Source organism: Neomonachus schauinslandi, chromosome 11 (genome assembly GCF_002201575.2).
Source record: "Neomonachus schauinslandi chromosome 11, ASM220157v2, whole genome shotgun sequence".
Taxonomy (NCBI): domain Eukaryota; kingdom Metazoa; phylum Chordata; class Mammalia; order Carnivora; family Phocidae; genus Neomonachus; species Neomonachus schauinslandi.
The window spans coordinates 48,746,400-48,758,622 of NC_058413.1; the positions used below are offsets into that span (position 1 = coordinate 48,746,400).

At 48.0% G+C, this 12,223-nt stretch overlaps 1 protein-coding gene across 1 annotated transcript in view; it reads right to left on the reverse strand.

Moving 5' to 3' along the window:
• Positions 1 to 1,634: 1,634 nt before the first annotated feature.
• Positions 1,635 to 12,223, reverse strand: part of SYT9 (synaptotagmin 9) — a 155,843-nt gene continuing 145,254 nt past the window's right edge. Inside the window, exons 4-7 of the mRNA XM_021685650.1 lie at positions 11,584 to 11,704; positions 10,013 to 10,184; positions 7,304 to 7,433; positions 1,635 to 1,796 (exon numbers count right to left, since the gene is read on the reverse strand). Of these exons, the coding sequence (XP_021541325.1) occupies positions 1,635 to 1,796; positions 7,304 to 7,433; positions 10,013 to 10,184; positions 11,584 to 11,704 (585 nt within the window). The remainder of the gene's footprint in view (positions 1,797 to 7,303; positions 7,434 to 10,012; positions 10,185 to 11,583; positions 11,705 to 12,223) is intronic.

Consider the following 12,223-nt stretch of genomic DNA (forward strand, 5'->3'; position numbering starts at 1 on the left):
AAGATCTTTACATTCACTCAGTTGAGTTTCGATTTTTTAAACAGTGGGAACAAAGGGAGGAAATGACTTCTTCTCATATCCTTCTAAATGGACAAAAGTTAATCAAAACTTGGAGCTTAATAAGGGCCATTTTCATTTGAACAGCCCACTGCAAATTCAGTGTCTGTACTGTTTACTTCTTGCTCTGAACTGACTTTGGACTCTGTCGAATGGAAAACTGTGGAACTCCAGAACTAAAGGAACTCAAATGCTTTCACTATATGTCTCATTCATTCATTCTTTCATTCATTCATCAGTACTAATTCAATGCCTATGTAACAGAGGTAGTATTTCCATTCTGTGCAAATCATGTTGTTCCATGCAATGAATCAATGCCACAGATTCCTATAAGCCAAGGGCAAATAACACAAAGTTAATCATCAGCGAGTCCCTCATGAAACAAGAGAAACAAGAATATGGAAAGCTGGGCCTTGTTGAGAGAAAAGAGATATACTAAAATTCCAAATGTTCCCTGTACATGTTGAGAGGAAACCCTGGACATCTGAACATAAGGCATAAGTAGAGAGGAATTGTGCTAGATATAAAGGAAGTGTAAGCACAAGGAGTTAGGGGTCCCCCCGCAAAAGAAAGATGAGATATAGCTTCAGTGACCTAAGAGAAGTCATTTTAGGTCTCCAGCTGTTTTCCCTGATCTACCAGCACCAGCACACTTCTTGCAGAACTTCCTAGGAGGTGGCAGAATTACAAAGAAATGCAAAAACCACTAGGGTCTACCAGGCCAGGAAACAACAGCCCTGATCATATCAGAGACAATCAATCACTGGTAAAACCGCCAGTGCTGTTTCAAAAGTAAGCAAGGCCCTGCCTTGGACTCCAAAATAAGGAGCCCAGGACTTTAGTCAGTTTATATTGCTCTCGCGCCCCAGGAGCATGCCCACAGCCCCTTCTCCTTGTCTGACAGTTACCTCTGCTTCACTATAACATCAAAGTATCGGCCCCTAAAAGGAGCACAAGCTGTACTAACAAACATAGGATGAACGTATAGGCATGTTTTCTAAGTACGTCTGCACACCCTGTGTCCGCCTTTACAAGCGAGGACAAAGCTCCCCTTTCCGAATAGTCATTCTGAACTTTATTATATTTTATTTTTATCCTAAACTTTAAATAAAAGGAACCTGCTCATCCTTGCTTGGTGGGTGGGACGGGTCATAGCTTTGGAAGTTATTCCCTGTGATCTCCTTATTTGCTGCAAATAAAGTTTCCTTCATGTGACAACTCCCCAGGGTGTAGTCTCCACCTGTAACTCACCAAGGAGCAAACTCACATTCATTCAGTTACAGAAGTTTCCACCAGCTGGGAGGAGGAAGTGGAGAGCCTTTGGCAGAAGAGATAGGGAGAGGGGAAGAGTGGCTCTCAGGTGAGGTCCTGACCTCAGGCCCGAAACCTCAAGTTTTAGGTGGATTGAGGAGGAAGCTGAAGGCAGATGTGGCCCCAGTGTTTGGAGGGTGTGGAAAGGAGGTGACTGTTGGCTGACAGGGTTCAAGGGAGGTCCAGCAAGTGGGGAAGTGACCCCATACCAAGGGCTGCAAAGACTTCCCAGGCTTCCTAGGCTGGGCATCAAGTGAGATGTGCGGTCAGACCTCAGAGATCTGTAGGGCTGGCAAGAGCCCAATTCGGGTCTGGTCAGCCTTGAAGGGGCCAAACTCCCAAGCAGCAATCGTGCCTGGCTTGTACTGTGAGGACAGGTCGCAAGTTCCATGAGCAGAGATCCTCAGCACGGGCAGTGACAGTAGCGTCTGATGGCCAAAGACAAGAAGGACAATGTCCCCAGTGAGATGAAAGCACGCAGTCCATCCCTGCCACTGGGCTTCCCTACACCTGGACACTAGCTCGGGAAGGAGGAGGGAGAAGAGGCCCCCAGGAAGAAGGGAAATCACTCTGGCAGAGAATGTGAACATGTTATTTGACTGAATATTTAACACAGAGAGACTGAAATAATCTAGAAAAGACCAGAAACATTAATGCGCAAGATCAAGTTTATGTTTTTTCCCTTACCAGGATGGTATTCATTTTAGAGAATAAAGAAATTAACATTTTCTTACACTATTTTAATGTACTTTAAATGCTTCTTGTTCTCTCAATTCCCATCCAGAACAAGCATCTTGTTCTCTGAGACACTGAGGAGACTTCTGTTGGATTATGTATGGGGGGAAGGGGGATGTCACAACATGGGGAAGAGAAGGTGCCAGCACATGGTCCTTCAGGTACCGACTCCTCATCTCTTCCATTACTACCCCCTGACACACTCATTAGGCTTATGCTCAGCTCATGGACCCAGTTCTTGAGCCACCCCATCAGAGGGCAAAGCATGTGATCGCCAGCCTCAGTTCATGCCCTACTTACCAGAACTGGATTCACGGTATGTCCAAAGACCTGCGAGGGGGGTGCTATAGGCAGCTCAGGTCCCTCCTGCTTCTGAGTGGCAGCACTTTCCGGGGCTCTCCCTGTCCTGTCCCTCAGTCCACGATCCACCCCCCATTCCGCCCCCACAACCAGTCTCAGTTTTCTTCTCTGCTAGTCTAGTCCTCACCAGGACCCAAGCCCTGCAACAGACCCAAACTCCTTTGATAGGAACCTGATCTCCTGCTTGGTTCTTTCCAGCCAACCCCTCCCCTTTCTGGAGAATCACTCCTGTTTCCTCAATTTTTTATAAATAACAATTTGCCCAAAGTGCTAAAGTCTCTGACTCGTTCACTTCACAATCTGGGTAGCAGTGGGGTTCGCCTGCATCAATTTCCCCATCCTGCCTGGGCCCTTCTCAGGACGCTGAAGTGAGCACTGGCTCACATTTTCTAAGACCTCTGACCTACAGCAAATTGGGCCAGGGGAGACCCAACCAGGGCAATCAAATGGCTTCTCCCGGGAATGTGTGTACCTCGAAGACTCCAGGCAGGCTCTGCTGGGCACTTGATGGATTCTATCCAGAGCTGGTTTCAAGGGCCTGCTCATGTAACTCCCAGGGGAGTCTGGGTAACTGATGTTTGCTTTAGTTCTACAGCTGTAAGTTTACACCTTTAAGGAGGCTCCAGAGGGTGGTAGATGAGTACTCTGCTCACGCCAGACAGGTGTACTATATCACACTTGTCCCTCAGTGATTGGGGTCCCTCAGTTGCATGGGGATTGCATAACTCTGAGTTGCAGGGGGCACTGGGCTCTGTGAGGTGGCCCTGTAGACCAGCAGACCAGCTGGGGGCAGAACCCCGTTAGCCTCATATACATATATGCATGAAAGGCTGAGCTTGGAGAGAGGAGACTTACCCACACCTAAGCACAACTTGAGTAGGACTTTGGGGTTTAGAATCTTGTACCTCTGCCAGTCAGGATAATGTTGCTGATCCTCACTATATATTCTGATTGGATATTCTGTCTTCTCACTCTTTTAGAAAAGTAAAATTTTATTTAGCCAAATAGTGTCTGTGTCTGGTCTTCCCATGAGACCAGGTCACTACTTGTTAATGCAGAGGTTATGCGGCACTACAGTGGGAAGCCATGAAGACCTGGAGCTATTTTTATTACTCTTGCTGGGGTTCATGATGGAGGCCAGCTCCACATGCAGGAGGGTGGAAAAGGTGCTGGGATGTGGCCAGGCCAACACCATCTTCTCTGGGGTATACCAAACAGGGGGCTGTGGTGGGAGCTCCAAGAGCTCCGTCACCTCCTGAGGCCCCATGGAGGGGCTGCTCCTGTCCCCAGGTCCCAGGCAGCCAGCTCCGGGGGAGTCTGCACAGCTTCCCAAGGCTTTGACATCATGGAGAGTAATGGGAACTGTATTGGCTGACCTTTGAGTGTGCAGTGAAGCCATCCAGAAACGCTGCGAGAGAAATGGATTTTTGAACTCATTGGCTTTGAAGACTCCATCTGTCACCTGCCCTGGCAAGGTCAGGGTGTGTTGGATGCAGCCTGGAGTCGGCTGCCAGATCTCTGCAGGGCTCAGGGTTCAGTCCTAACCTGGTCCCTCAGCCCCCAGCAGTGAGGAGCTTCTGCCAGGTCAGCCTCCCTTTATACTAAATCCTAACTACCCCATATTCTTCCTCTTCCCTTTCTCTCATTCATTCATGCACACATGCTTATGTACACACGCACACACACAGAACTGGGACTTAACTGCTGTTTTTGTCTTCACGCAGAACATTTAAAAGTTCGTAGAGAGTATAAGAAGAGAGGAGAAGAAACAGAACTTAAGTACGTGCATCTATGTCCAGTCATGCCTCAAATGACCCCTTCCCCCATTCTGAGGTGATGGCTCCCCGGAATACAGGGGTTGGGGACTTCCAACCTCCCTTTTATCCTCTATGACAAACATTGTAGATGAGAGTCCCATGAGGACACACAGCAGTCCTTCCCAATGTGGGACATACACAATCATGACCATGACGCAGAACCTTTCTTATGCGCCTGCCACTGTGCTCCCCATCTATCCATCAGACCGCTTACTCCTCACAACCACCCTTGGGAGACAGACACTGTTATGGCCACTCCGCAGATGAGAAAACTGAGATTCAGACAGGGAAAAGCACACAACTTGTGAGGGGCAGCACAGGGATACCAACGTAGCTCCATCCAAGTGAGTGCCTCCACCCACGGGCTCTGCTCTGTCGCCTCTGTCCTCACAGCCGTCCGCAAAGCGCGGTGACCTCTCCCGTCCTGCTTTTCATCTCATCTGGTACCAGGGCCCCAATTCTGCTAGCTGCACGTTTATTTTTAAGATGGAAAGTATGGCTTCTGCTCTCAGGATGGATGTGGAGTCCTGGGCACGTACTTCGAAGAGACAGGACACCACGGGGCAGAGAAACCCTCGCCGGCCCCTCCCACAGGTGCGCGGGCAGGGGGTTCCGCTGCAGCAGTTGAGAAACCCCCGTGGTGCTAGCTGGTCATTCCAGCTGCTGTGACAGACGACTCCCAAGTTTCGGTGGTTTAACCCCAAAAGCATGGATTTCTCACTCACACCGCTGTCATACACACATTTGCAAAAAGCCAAGTGCTCAGGGTTTAGGGACTATCTCTTAGGTTTGCAAAGTCAGACAGCGCTTTTTCCTCCCATCAAGGCAGCTTCCAAGGCGTGCTTTTTACACTTCCCGTTGGGTACCGTGCGTACCCTGCCACTCGGGGCCCAGTGTCCTTCCTGGGACAATGCACCACCTGTCCTTCCTCCCTAGCAAGGGCGTTGAGAAGGCGCTGCCTGTGCACCGAATTGGGTCCTGTCTCAGCCCCACACCATACCCCTAACCTCACCCCTTCCCCCATCCTGTGTCCTGAGAAGCAGAGAGATCTGGGACACTCCAGATTACAAGCAAGAATTAAAATCAGCAATGACTCGTAAGTGTGCAAAAAGCCTATTATAACTGCTCTGATGGCCACTGTTACTGGCTGGCGCAGGCGGTATCATGAGCCCCACACGGACTCCTCTGAGAGCTCTACCAGGAGCTGAAGAAGCGAGGGCAGCTGGGTCAGCATCCGTCTCCCAGCTACTTTTCAGGGGGTTCACAGGGACTGTGGGTCTCCCTTAGGGATTAATTTTGAGTCCAGGAGAGAAAGAGTCCTAGCTTAGATGGCCCAGGGGCAGAGGTGTCTGCAGGAATCTGTAAATTAGGGGGCCCTAGGTGCTGCTCGAATACACCCAACGGCCCTGAAGCTTAGAATCAGTCCACAAGGCCTGCACTGCTCTTCTCCTCCTGGCATCACCTCCAACAAAGGGAGACTGTCCCTTCCTCCCCGGGCCCACTGCCTCTGCACAGCTGCCCGGCACGTCTGCTTCAACTTGACTCTCCGGACTCTCAGTGGCGGCAGATCCCACACTGAGGAGGCTCTTGTCTTGGCCTCTCAGGATGGCTTTGCACGGGGCAGGGCTGCCTGCGCTGGGAGAATGACAGCAAAGTTCTCTGCCTGGAACCCATGCTCCTCGGAGAGTCCCGTTCCCAGGGGCTCCCTTCCCTTCCCTTCACTTACCAAGAGCAGGAGGGAGAATGCTTCATAGACAATCTCACTCCCTCCTTTGTGCTCCAGTAGCACCTGATGTGGATGTTAAAGCTCATGACTGTGCATTTTAATGATTAGTTAGCATGCCTTCTTCTGTTTCTCTTGTGGTCTATAAGCTCTGTGGGGGAAGGTTTCCTATTCCCATCTACTTTCTTTATCTAATATGGCATTTGACTCTCACAAATGTTACCTGGTGAATGCAATTTGTTTTTGAGAGAATGAGTTAGTAAATAAATAAGAGAGTGAGTCAATGGACAAGGATGGATGGGGGAAGCATAAATGAGAAGTGATGGGGTAGGGGGTTGGTGAGTGAATGAATGAAGGTGTGAGGCAGAATGATGGCTCACTGTGTGCAAGTATTCACTCCGCTCCTCTTCCTTGCACATAGAACCCTGGTTTTCAGTTGGGCATATTTCCACCCAACAAAAGAATACATTTCCCACATGTGTCCATGTGGCTATTCTGTGACTAAGTTAAACATAGGGTGATGTGTTGCATGACACATCAAGGAAAATCCTTTAAAAGAGAATATGTGTGCTTTTAGCTTTTGTCTCTTTCCACCTTTCTGTGACCTGGAAGATATGTGATGGTTGGAGCTTAGCAGCCATGTTATTCAGTGAGGCCTGAAAACAAAACAAACCCATACTGGGACAGTGAAGCAGAAAGACAGAAGTCTAGGTCTCTATTGATCACAGAGCCACTATAACACCCTGGACTGCCTCCTTCTGGCCTTTTTTTTTTTATGTAAGAGAGATATAAATTTCTATTGCATTTGTTGTTGTTGTTGTTGTTTTATCACATGTAATTGAATCTGATACTAACCAGCTTGTCCAGAAGTGGTTTTTCTCCTATTTGTATGTAGAGCCAGTCCTGGAATCCGGGCCTCCTCTCTCCCAGTCTCAAACTCTTTCTGATGCCACACATAAGTCACCATATGGCAACCTGAAACTCCACATTCATCCAGATCTTGCAGATACCTTCCAAATATCAACCCAAAGCCATAACATGGAATCAGAGAATCTCTATCATTTTTGAAGAGAAACAAAGTGAGGGATGAATGATCAATGTTCAAAACCTACCAGACAGGTGGGGTGCATAGACTCAACCTTAGATTGAACGCAATTTCCAAAAGCTCCAGGAAGGGCAACCAGAGAAACGCACTGGTGACCACAGACCCTGGTATACTCACACTTTCGGTGGCTCCTGCCTTTCAACAGCAAAGCATTTATTCTTCCACGAAGTGCGACATGTGGGAATAGGGTCTTACCTCCACCAGGGAATGCCAGTGTGCGATGGGCTTCCGAGGATATGACAGCATTTCACTCCAGTGGTCTCTGCCCAGCCTCTCAGCTTCGTTGCCTACTTGACACACGCCGATGATCTCATTATGACCTACACTGTGAAAATGGCCCACAATAATTTTTTCTTAAAATTTTGGTATGTAAGAGCAACAACTACTCAATTAAACTAGTAGGAATGAGGGCAAGAGTGGTTCTTCTCCTTCCCTCATTTAAATACAGGACAACCTTAACAGCTAATAGAACTTGGGATCCAATATTGTACTTGGGGGCACAGAAAGGAAGAGCGGAGTGTGGCCGTCACACACCTTGGCTTTTGTAACACTGGCATGGCTTAGCTTGTTTCTGATGCATGCTAAGGATGACAACTCTGGTTCTAGAACTAGGTTGACCTCCAGGTCTTCAAGTCTATATAATGAAAAGGAGGCCATCTGAAAGGAGTTCCTTGCATTATGGCTGCTCAAATTCCCATAAGAGGCAACCAAGTATGGGTAAGAGAGATGCGCCATTTAGGGCAGCCATGGTCTGGAGCTTACAAAGGGGGCAGGGTGGAGACAGCTCCTGGGTCTCCTCGCAATCCCTCTCTTCAGAGAACATGCATCCTGATGCTCTCCCCTCCTTCCTTCCAAGCCCATATTTGCTTCTTTGACCCGACTTGATTTCCCTCCTATAGAAAGATACTTAGCTCCTGTAACTTCAGGGCTAGTATTTCTGAAATTTTCCCTGGGTACGTCCCTACCTTGGGACAATTCTTCCCCCTCAGTAGTTTTTGGTTAGATGTCATCTGCATAACTAGAATGATATGACCCATCCTTTTTTGTTTTTAATTTTTTTATTGTTATGTTAATCACCATACATTACATCATTAGTTTTAGATGAAGTGTTCCATGATTCATTGTTTGTGCATAACACCCAGTGCTCCATGCAGAACGTGCCCTCTTTAATACCCATCACCAAGCTAAACCATCCTCCCACCCCCCTCCCCTCTAGAACCCTCAGTTTGTTTTTCAGAGTCCATCATCTCTCATGGTTCGTCTCCCCCTCCGATTTCCCCCCCTTCATTCTTCCTCTCCTGCTATCTTCTTCTCTTTTTTTTTTCTTAACATATATTGCATTATTTGTTTCAGAGGTACAGATCTGAGATTCAACAGTCTTGCACAATTCACAGTGCTTACCAGAGCACATACCCTCCCCAGTGTCTATCACCCAGTCACCCCATCCCTCCCACCCCACCCCCCACTCCAGCAACCCTCAGTTTGTGTCCTGAGATTAAGAATTCCTCATATCAGTTGATGATATGACCCATCCTTTAACTGTTTGGGATCGAAACTCATGGGCTTTCTTTTTCCTTCCTGCAAAGATGAGTGGTTTTTCTCCTATTTGTATGTAGGGAATAAGGGCGAGACATGGGTGGGGGAGTGTGAAGGATATTCGAGGCTATGCTCATTAAAATCAGTTAGTTGCATGCAGAAACCCCATGAATTCTGCCATGGATTTTTCCAGGCAGATTCATGAGTTTACTGAGAATTGAATTGAAGCAGAGCTCATATAATCAGATTTGTTGATGCGGGAAACTTGGCAATCGCTTGAAAAAAGCTGGCCTAGCTTTCCACGGTTGGTGGGCAATGGCCCCTCCTGTGGGCTGACACCATTGGTGTTGTGTTTCCTACGGAGAAGACAGGATAAGGTCTATTGCCTGACGTGGGCTGTCACAGCCATGGGCCGCTGAGCTAAGCCATGTGTTCCCGGGGCTGGAAGACGGTTCTGCTAGAAAGAGTGTTCGGGGTGCTGAAGCTGCCCTACTGACATTTCAGGGGTATATGGGAAAATTCTTAGCTACAAATAATATTTGTAAGATTATACTCAAAGTCAGAATGATTTTTTTTTTTATATAATTGTGCCCAGACCACATGGGAAGTTTCCAATTAAAAAGAGACTTTGCATTTCAGTCTAATGACTGGTTTAACATGTCTAATTCCCTGTTGGTACTTCCTTTGCATATTAAAATGACTGTTTTTCAAATCTGTCCTTTAAATACACAATTGGCCACAATGCAAGCTATAAATATCTCTTCTGTGCTGTATTAATTAGAAAGTCGAGCATCTTATACATTTTAATGTACCCTGTCATCCATACTGATTCTAGCATTTTCAAGAGAACATTTCTGTTTGCTTTCAGATTTAAGTGGATGGAAATGATCTTTATTAAACACATTGGGAGAAGGGAAAAAAATAACAGAGTTATGTATTTAGAAATGTTGGTGGTATGGCTAAAGGAATCACTCTGCTATTTTGAGTGGGATCTTCCCACAAAGGCCAGGCAGGATTGCGTGGGAGAAGATTAAGACCTGCAGGGCCCCAGTTTCCCAGGCTGAGATTCTGGGGAGTGTGCAGGGATGGAGAGGGGAGGAGGTGGGAGGATGGGGAAGGAGAAAGAAATGAAAAGGGGGAGAGCAAAGAAGCACTTGGGTAATAGGACTCTACAGCATGGTGTGGAAAATGCCGACTCCTGTCAGTCAGCTTTCCCTCGGGGGCTCCCGACTCGTTTCCCACAGCCTGGGCCGTCAGCTGAGCATGTGTGGCCACGCACCCCCTCTGCCCTCCCTGCCCCAGGCATGGCCAACCTGCCCCGAGAGAGAGAGAGAGAGAGAGAGAGAGAGAGAGCTCCAGGCTTCTCACCGGTCGTAGTCCATGACAGCTATGGACAAGTGGATTTGGTCAATGTTCTCGGGAGGGACATCAAAGACTATGGCTTCGTTGTAAACAGGGTTCAGAGTGTTCCTCTTGGTGGATGTTTTCCTCTTCTTCAGTCGTCTGCCATCACACATCAGCGACACTTTTACATAGGGATCTGTACAAGCAGGAGAAGCCGGGGGAATGTGAGGATAAATGTGGGTTCAGGGGGCAGTTTCATCACGATGGGGTTCCACAGACAATGGGAGGCAGAACTCCCTTACCTGCCTGTGGCCTGGAGTTTGAGGATTTTAATTAATACGATGCCTGGGCAGCGACGAGAGTTAGGATAATTAAGACATTCATTCAAGAAGAAGCACAGCACTCTGTCTCCTCAAAGTGTGTGGAATTTAAAAAGGGTGTGAAAACATCTGTTATTGAATTAGAAAATATTCCAGCTAGATTCAAGACCTGCCTGGCTTCAACAGGGAGAGGCGCAAAGGTAATTCCAAGGCAGGGGAAACAGGCCACAGGCCCCGAACTCTGAGCCGCCCCAGAGAATCTTCCTAAACCTCAGGTCTTTAGGAAAGGGACAGGCAGAACACCTGGATGACAGGGAGAACTTTGGGGAGAGCTGTCTGCAGCAGCATGGCAGGGAAAGAAAGCCCAAGGGCTTGCTTGTGGTATAACACTAGCAGAGGGGGACAGGTGACAAGGCTGGTCCCTGCTTCCAGTGGGACTTTTCTGGTTCCCCCTCACTCTCCTTCTGCTCAGTGGGGAGTTCCCTCTCTCCTCACCTGCACAACCACTGACTCCCGGTACACTGTCCAGGAGGGACTCAGAGGACCAGAAGGGGCCACATCTTTTTTTCTTAGAAAAATACTGGAGGACAGTAAGCAGGCTCTATTGCATCCGGTGTCCTTTGATTTCTGTGATCAATAGCCAGCGGACTGGGTGTCTTAAGCAGAGGTTGTATAGTAGGAACTGCGTATCGGGGCGTTTTTTGTTACAGTTTAGAATTTAAGTGTACATGCTTGATTCACTGGCAATACCAAACTGCATAGTTCACTGATGGGCTTTTTATGAGGATATAAGATTGTTTTTCAATCTTCCATAGGCCCGAGATGGTGATTGCTTATATCTGAGGAAAGACTCAGTTAGATAAACTGTATCAGTGTGTGTAAACTGTAGGACAAATTCACAATTATGGTGAGAAGACCTAAGAGAGAACAATAATGATTATTCAGTGAAGAAGACCTAAGAGAGAACAATAATGATTATTCACATTAGGTAGCATATAGTATGTGCCAGGTACTATTCTTATTTTATAGGCATTAACTCATTTAAACTTACAACAACCCAAGGAGCCAGATACTATTATTACCCTCATCTTACAGATGGGGAATCCGAAGTGCAGAGAGGTTAAGGGACTTGCCCAGGGTCACACAGCCATGAGGTCTAGCACTGGGATTAAACCTAGGTAGCTTGGTCCCATGCGCCTAATTACTCTACCGAAGACTTCATGAAAGTACTATATTAGAACCCTATGAAGAAGTCTGAATTTGAGAATGTCCCACCTGATGCTCCTGTTATGTCCATTGCCTTTAAATTCCTTGCTTTTATAATGGTAATGGTCAGCCTGCCAGCAGTTGGAAGATAGCAGAGGGAAAACATCAACTCTCCAAGATCCACATTGTCCTGTGGAGAAAGCACAAAGGGACGCATTAGAAAGTGTCCTGAGCCCAGTGTGCATAAGGATCAGCTGCAGGGCAGCTCTAGAAGGGACGTACTTCTCCTCTTGCTCCTCTTGTGAGTCCCTGCTGTCTCTCCCTTCATGTCAGTCACACGGAGAAGAACAGATGCCTGGACTTTGGGGGCCCCTGCCCCTAAGGAAGTACAGCCCACACTCAGATGGCAAGGCTGTGGGGGCCACGCAGGACCTCTACCACCCTCTATCCAGCCCTCTGCAGCCTCACACAGGTCCCCACAGCCCTGAATGCACCCCCCAGAGCCTTAACTATTTCCCAGAGTCCCCCATGTGGCTCCATTCATAGTGCCACCACAATCCCCCAGGGCCCCCAGGACAAAGCTGCCTGAAGAGGGGCTCTGTAGGACGGCACAGCCCCACCAGCAGCCCAGACACGCTCTGCACACAGCCCTGAGAAGCCTCCTGCGGCCTCTCAAGCAGGTCCCCACTTCTATGGAGTTTCCCCCCAG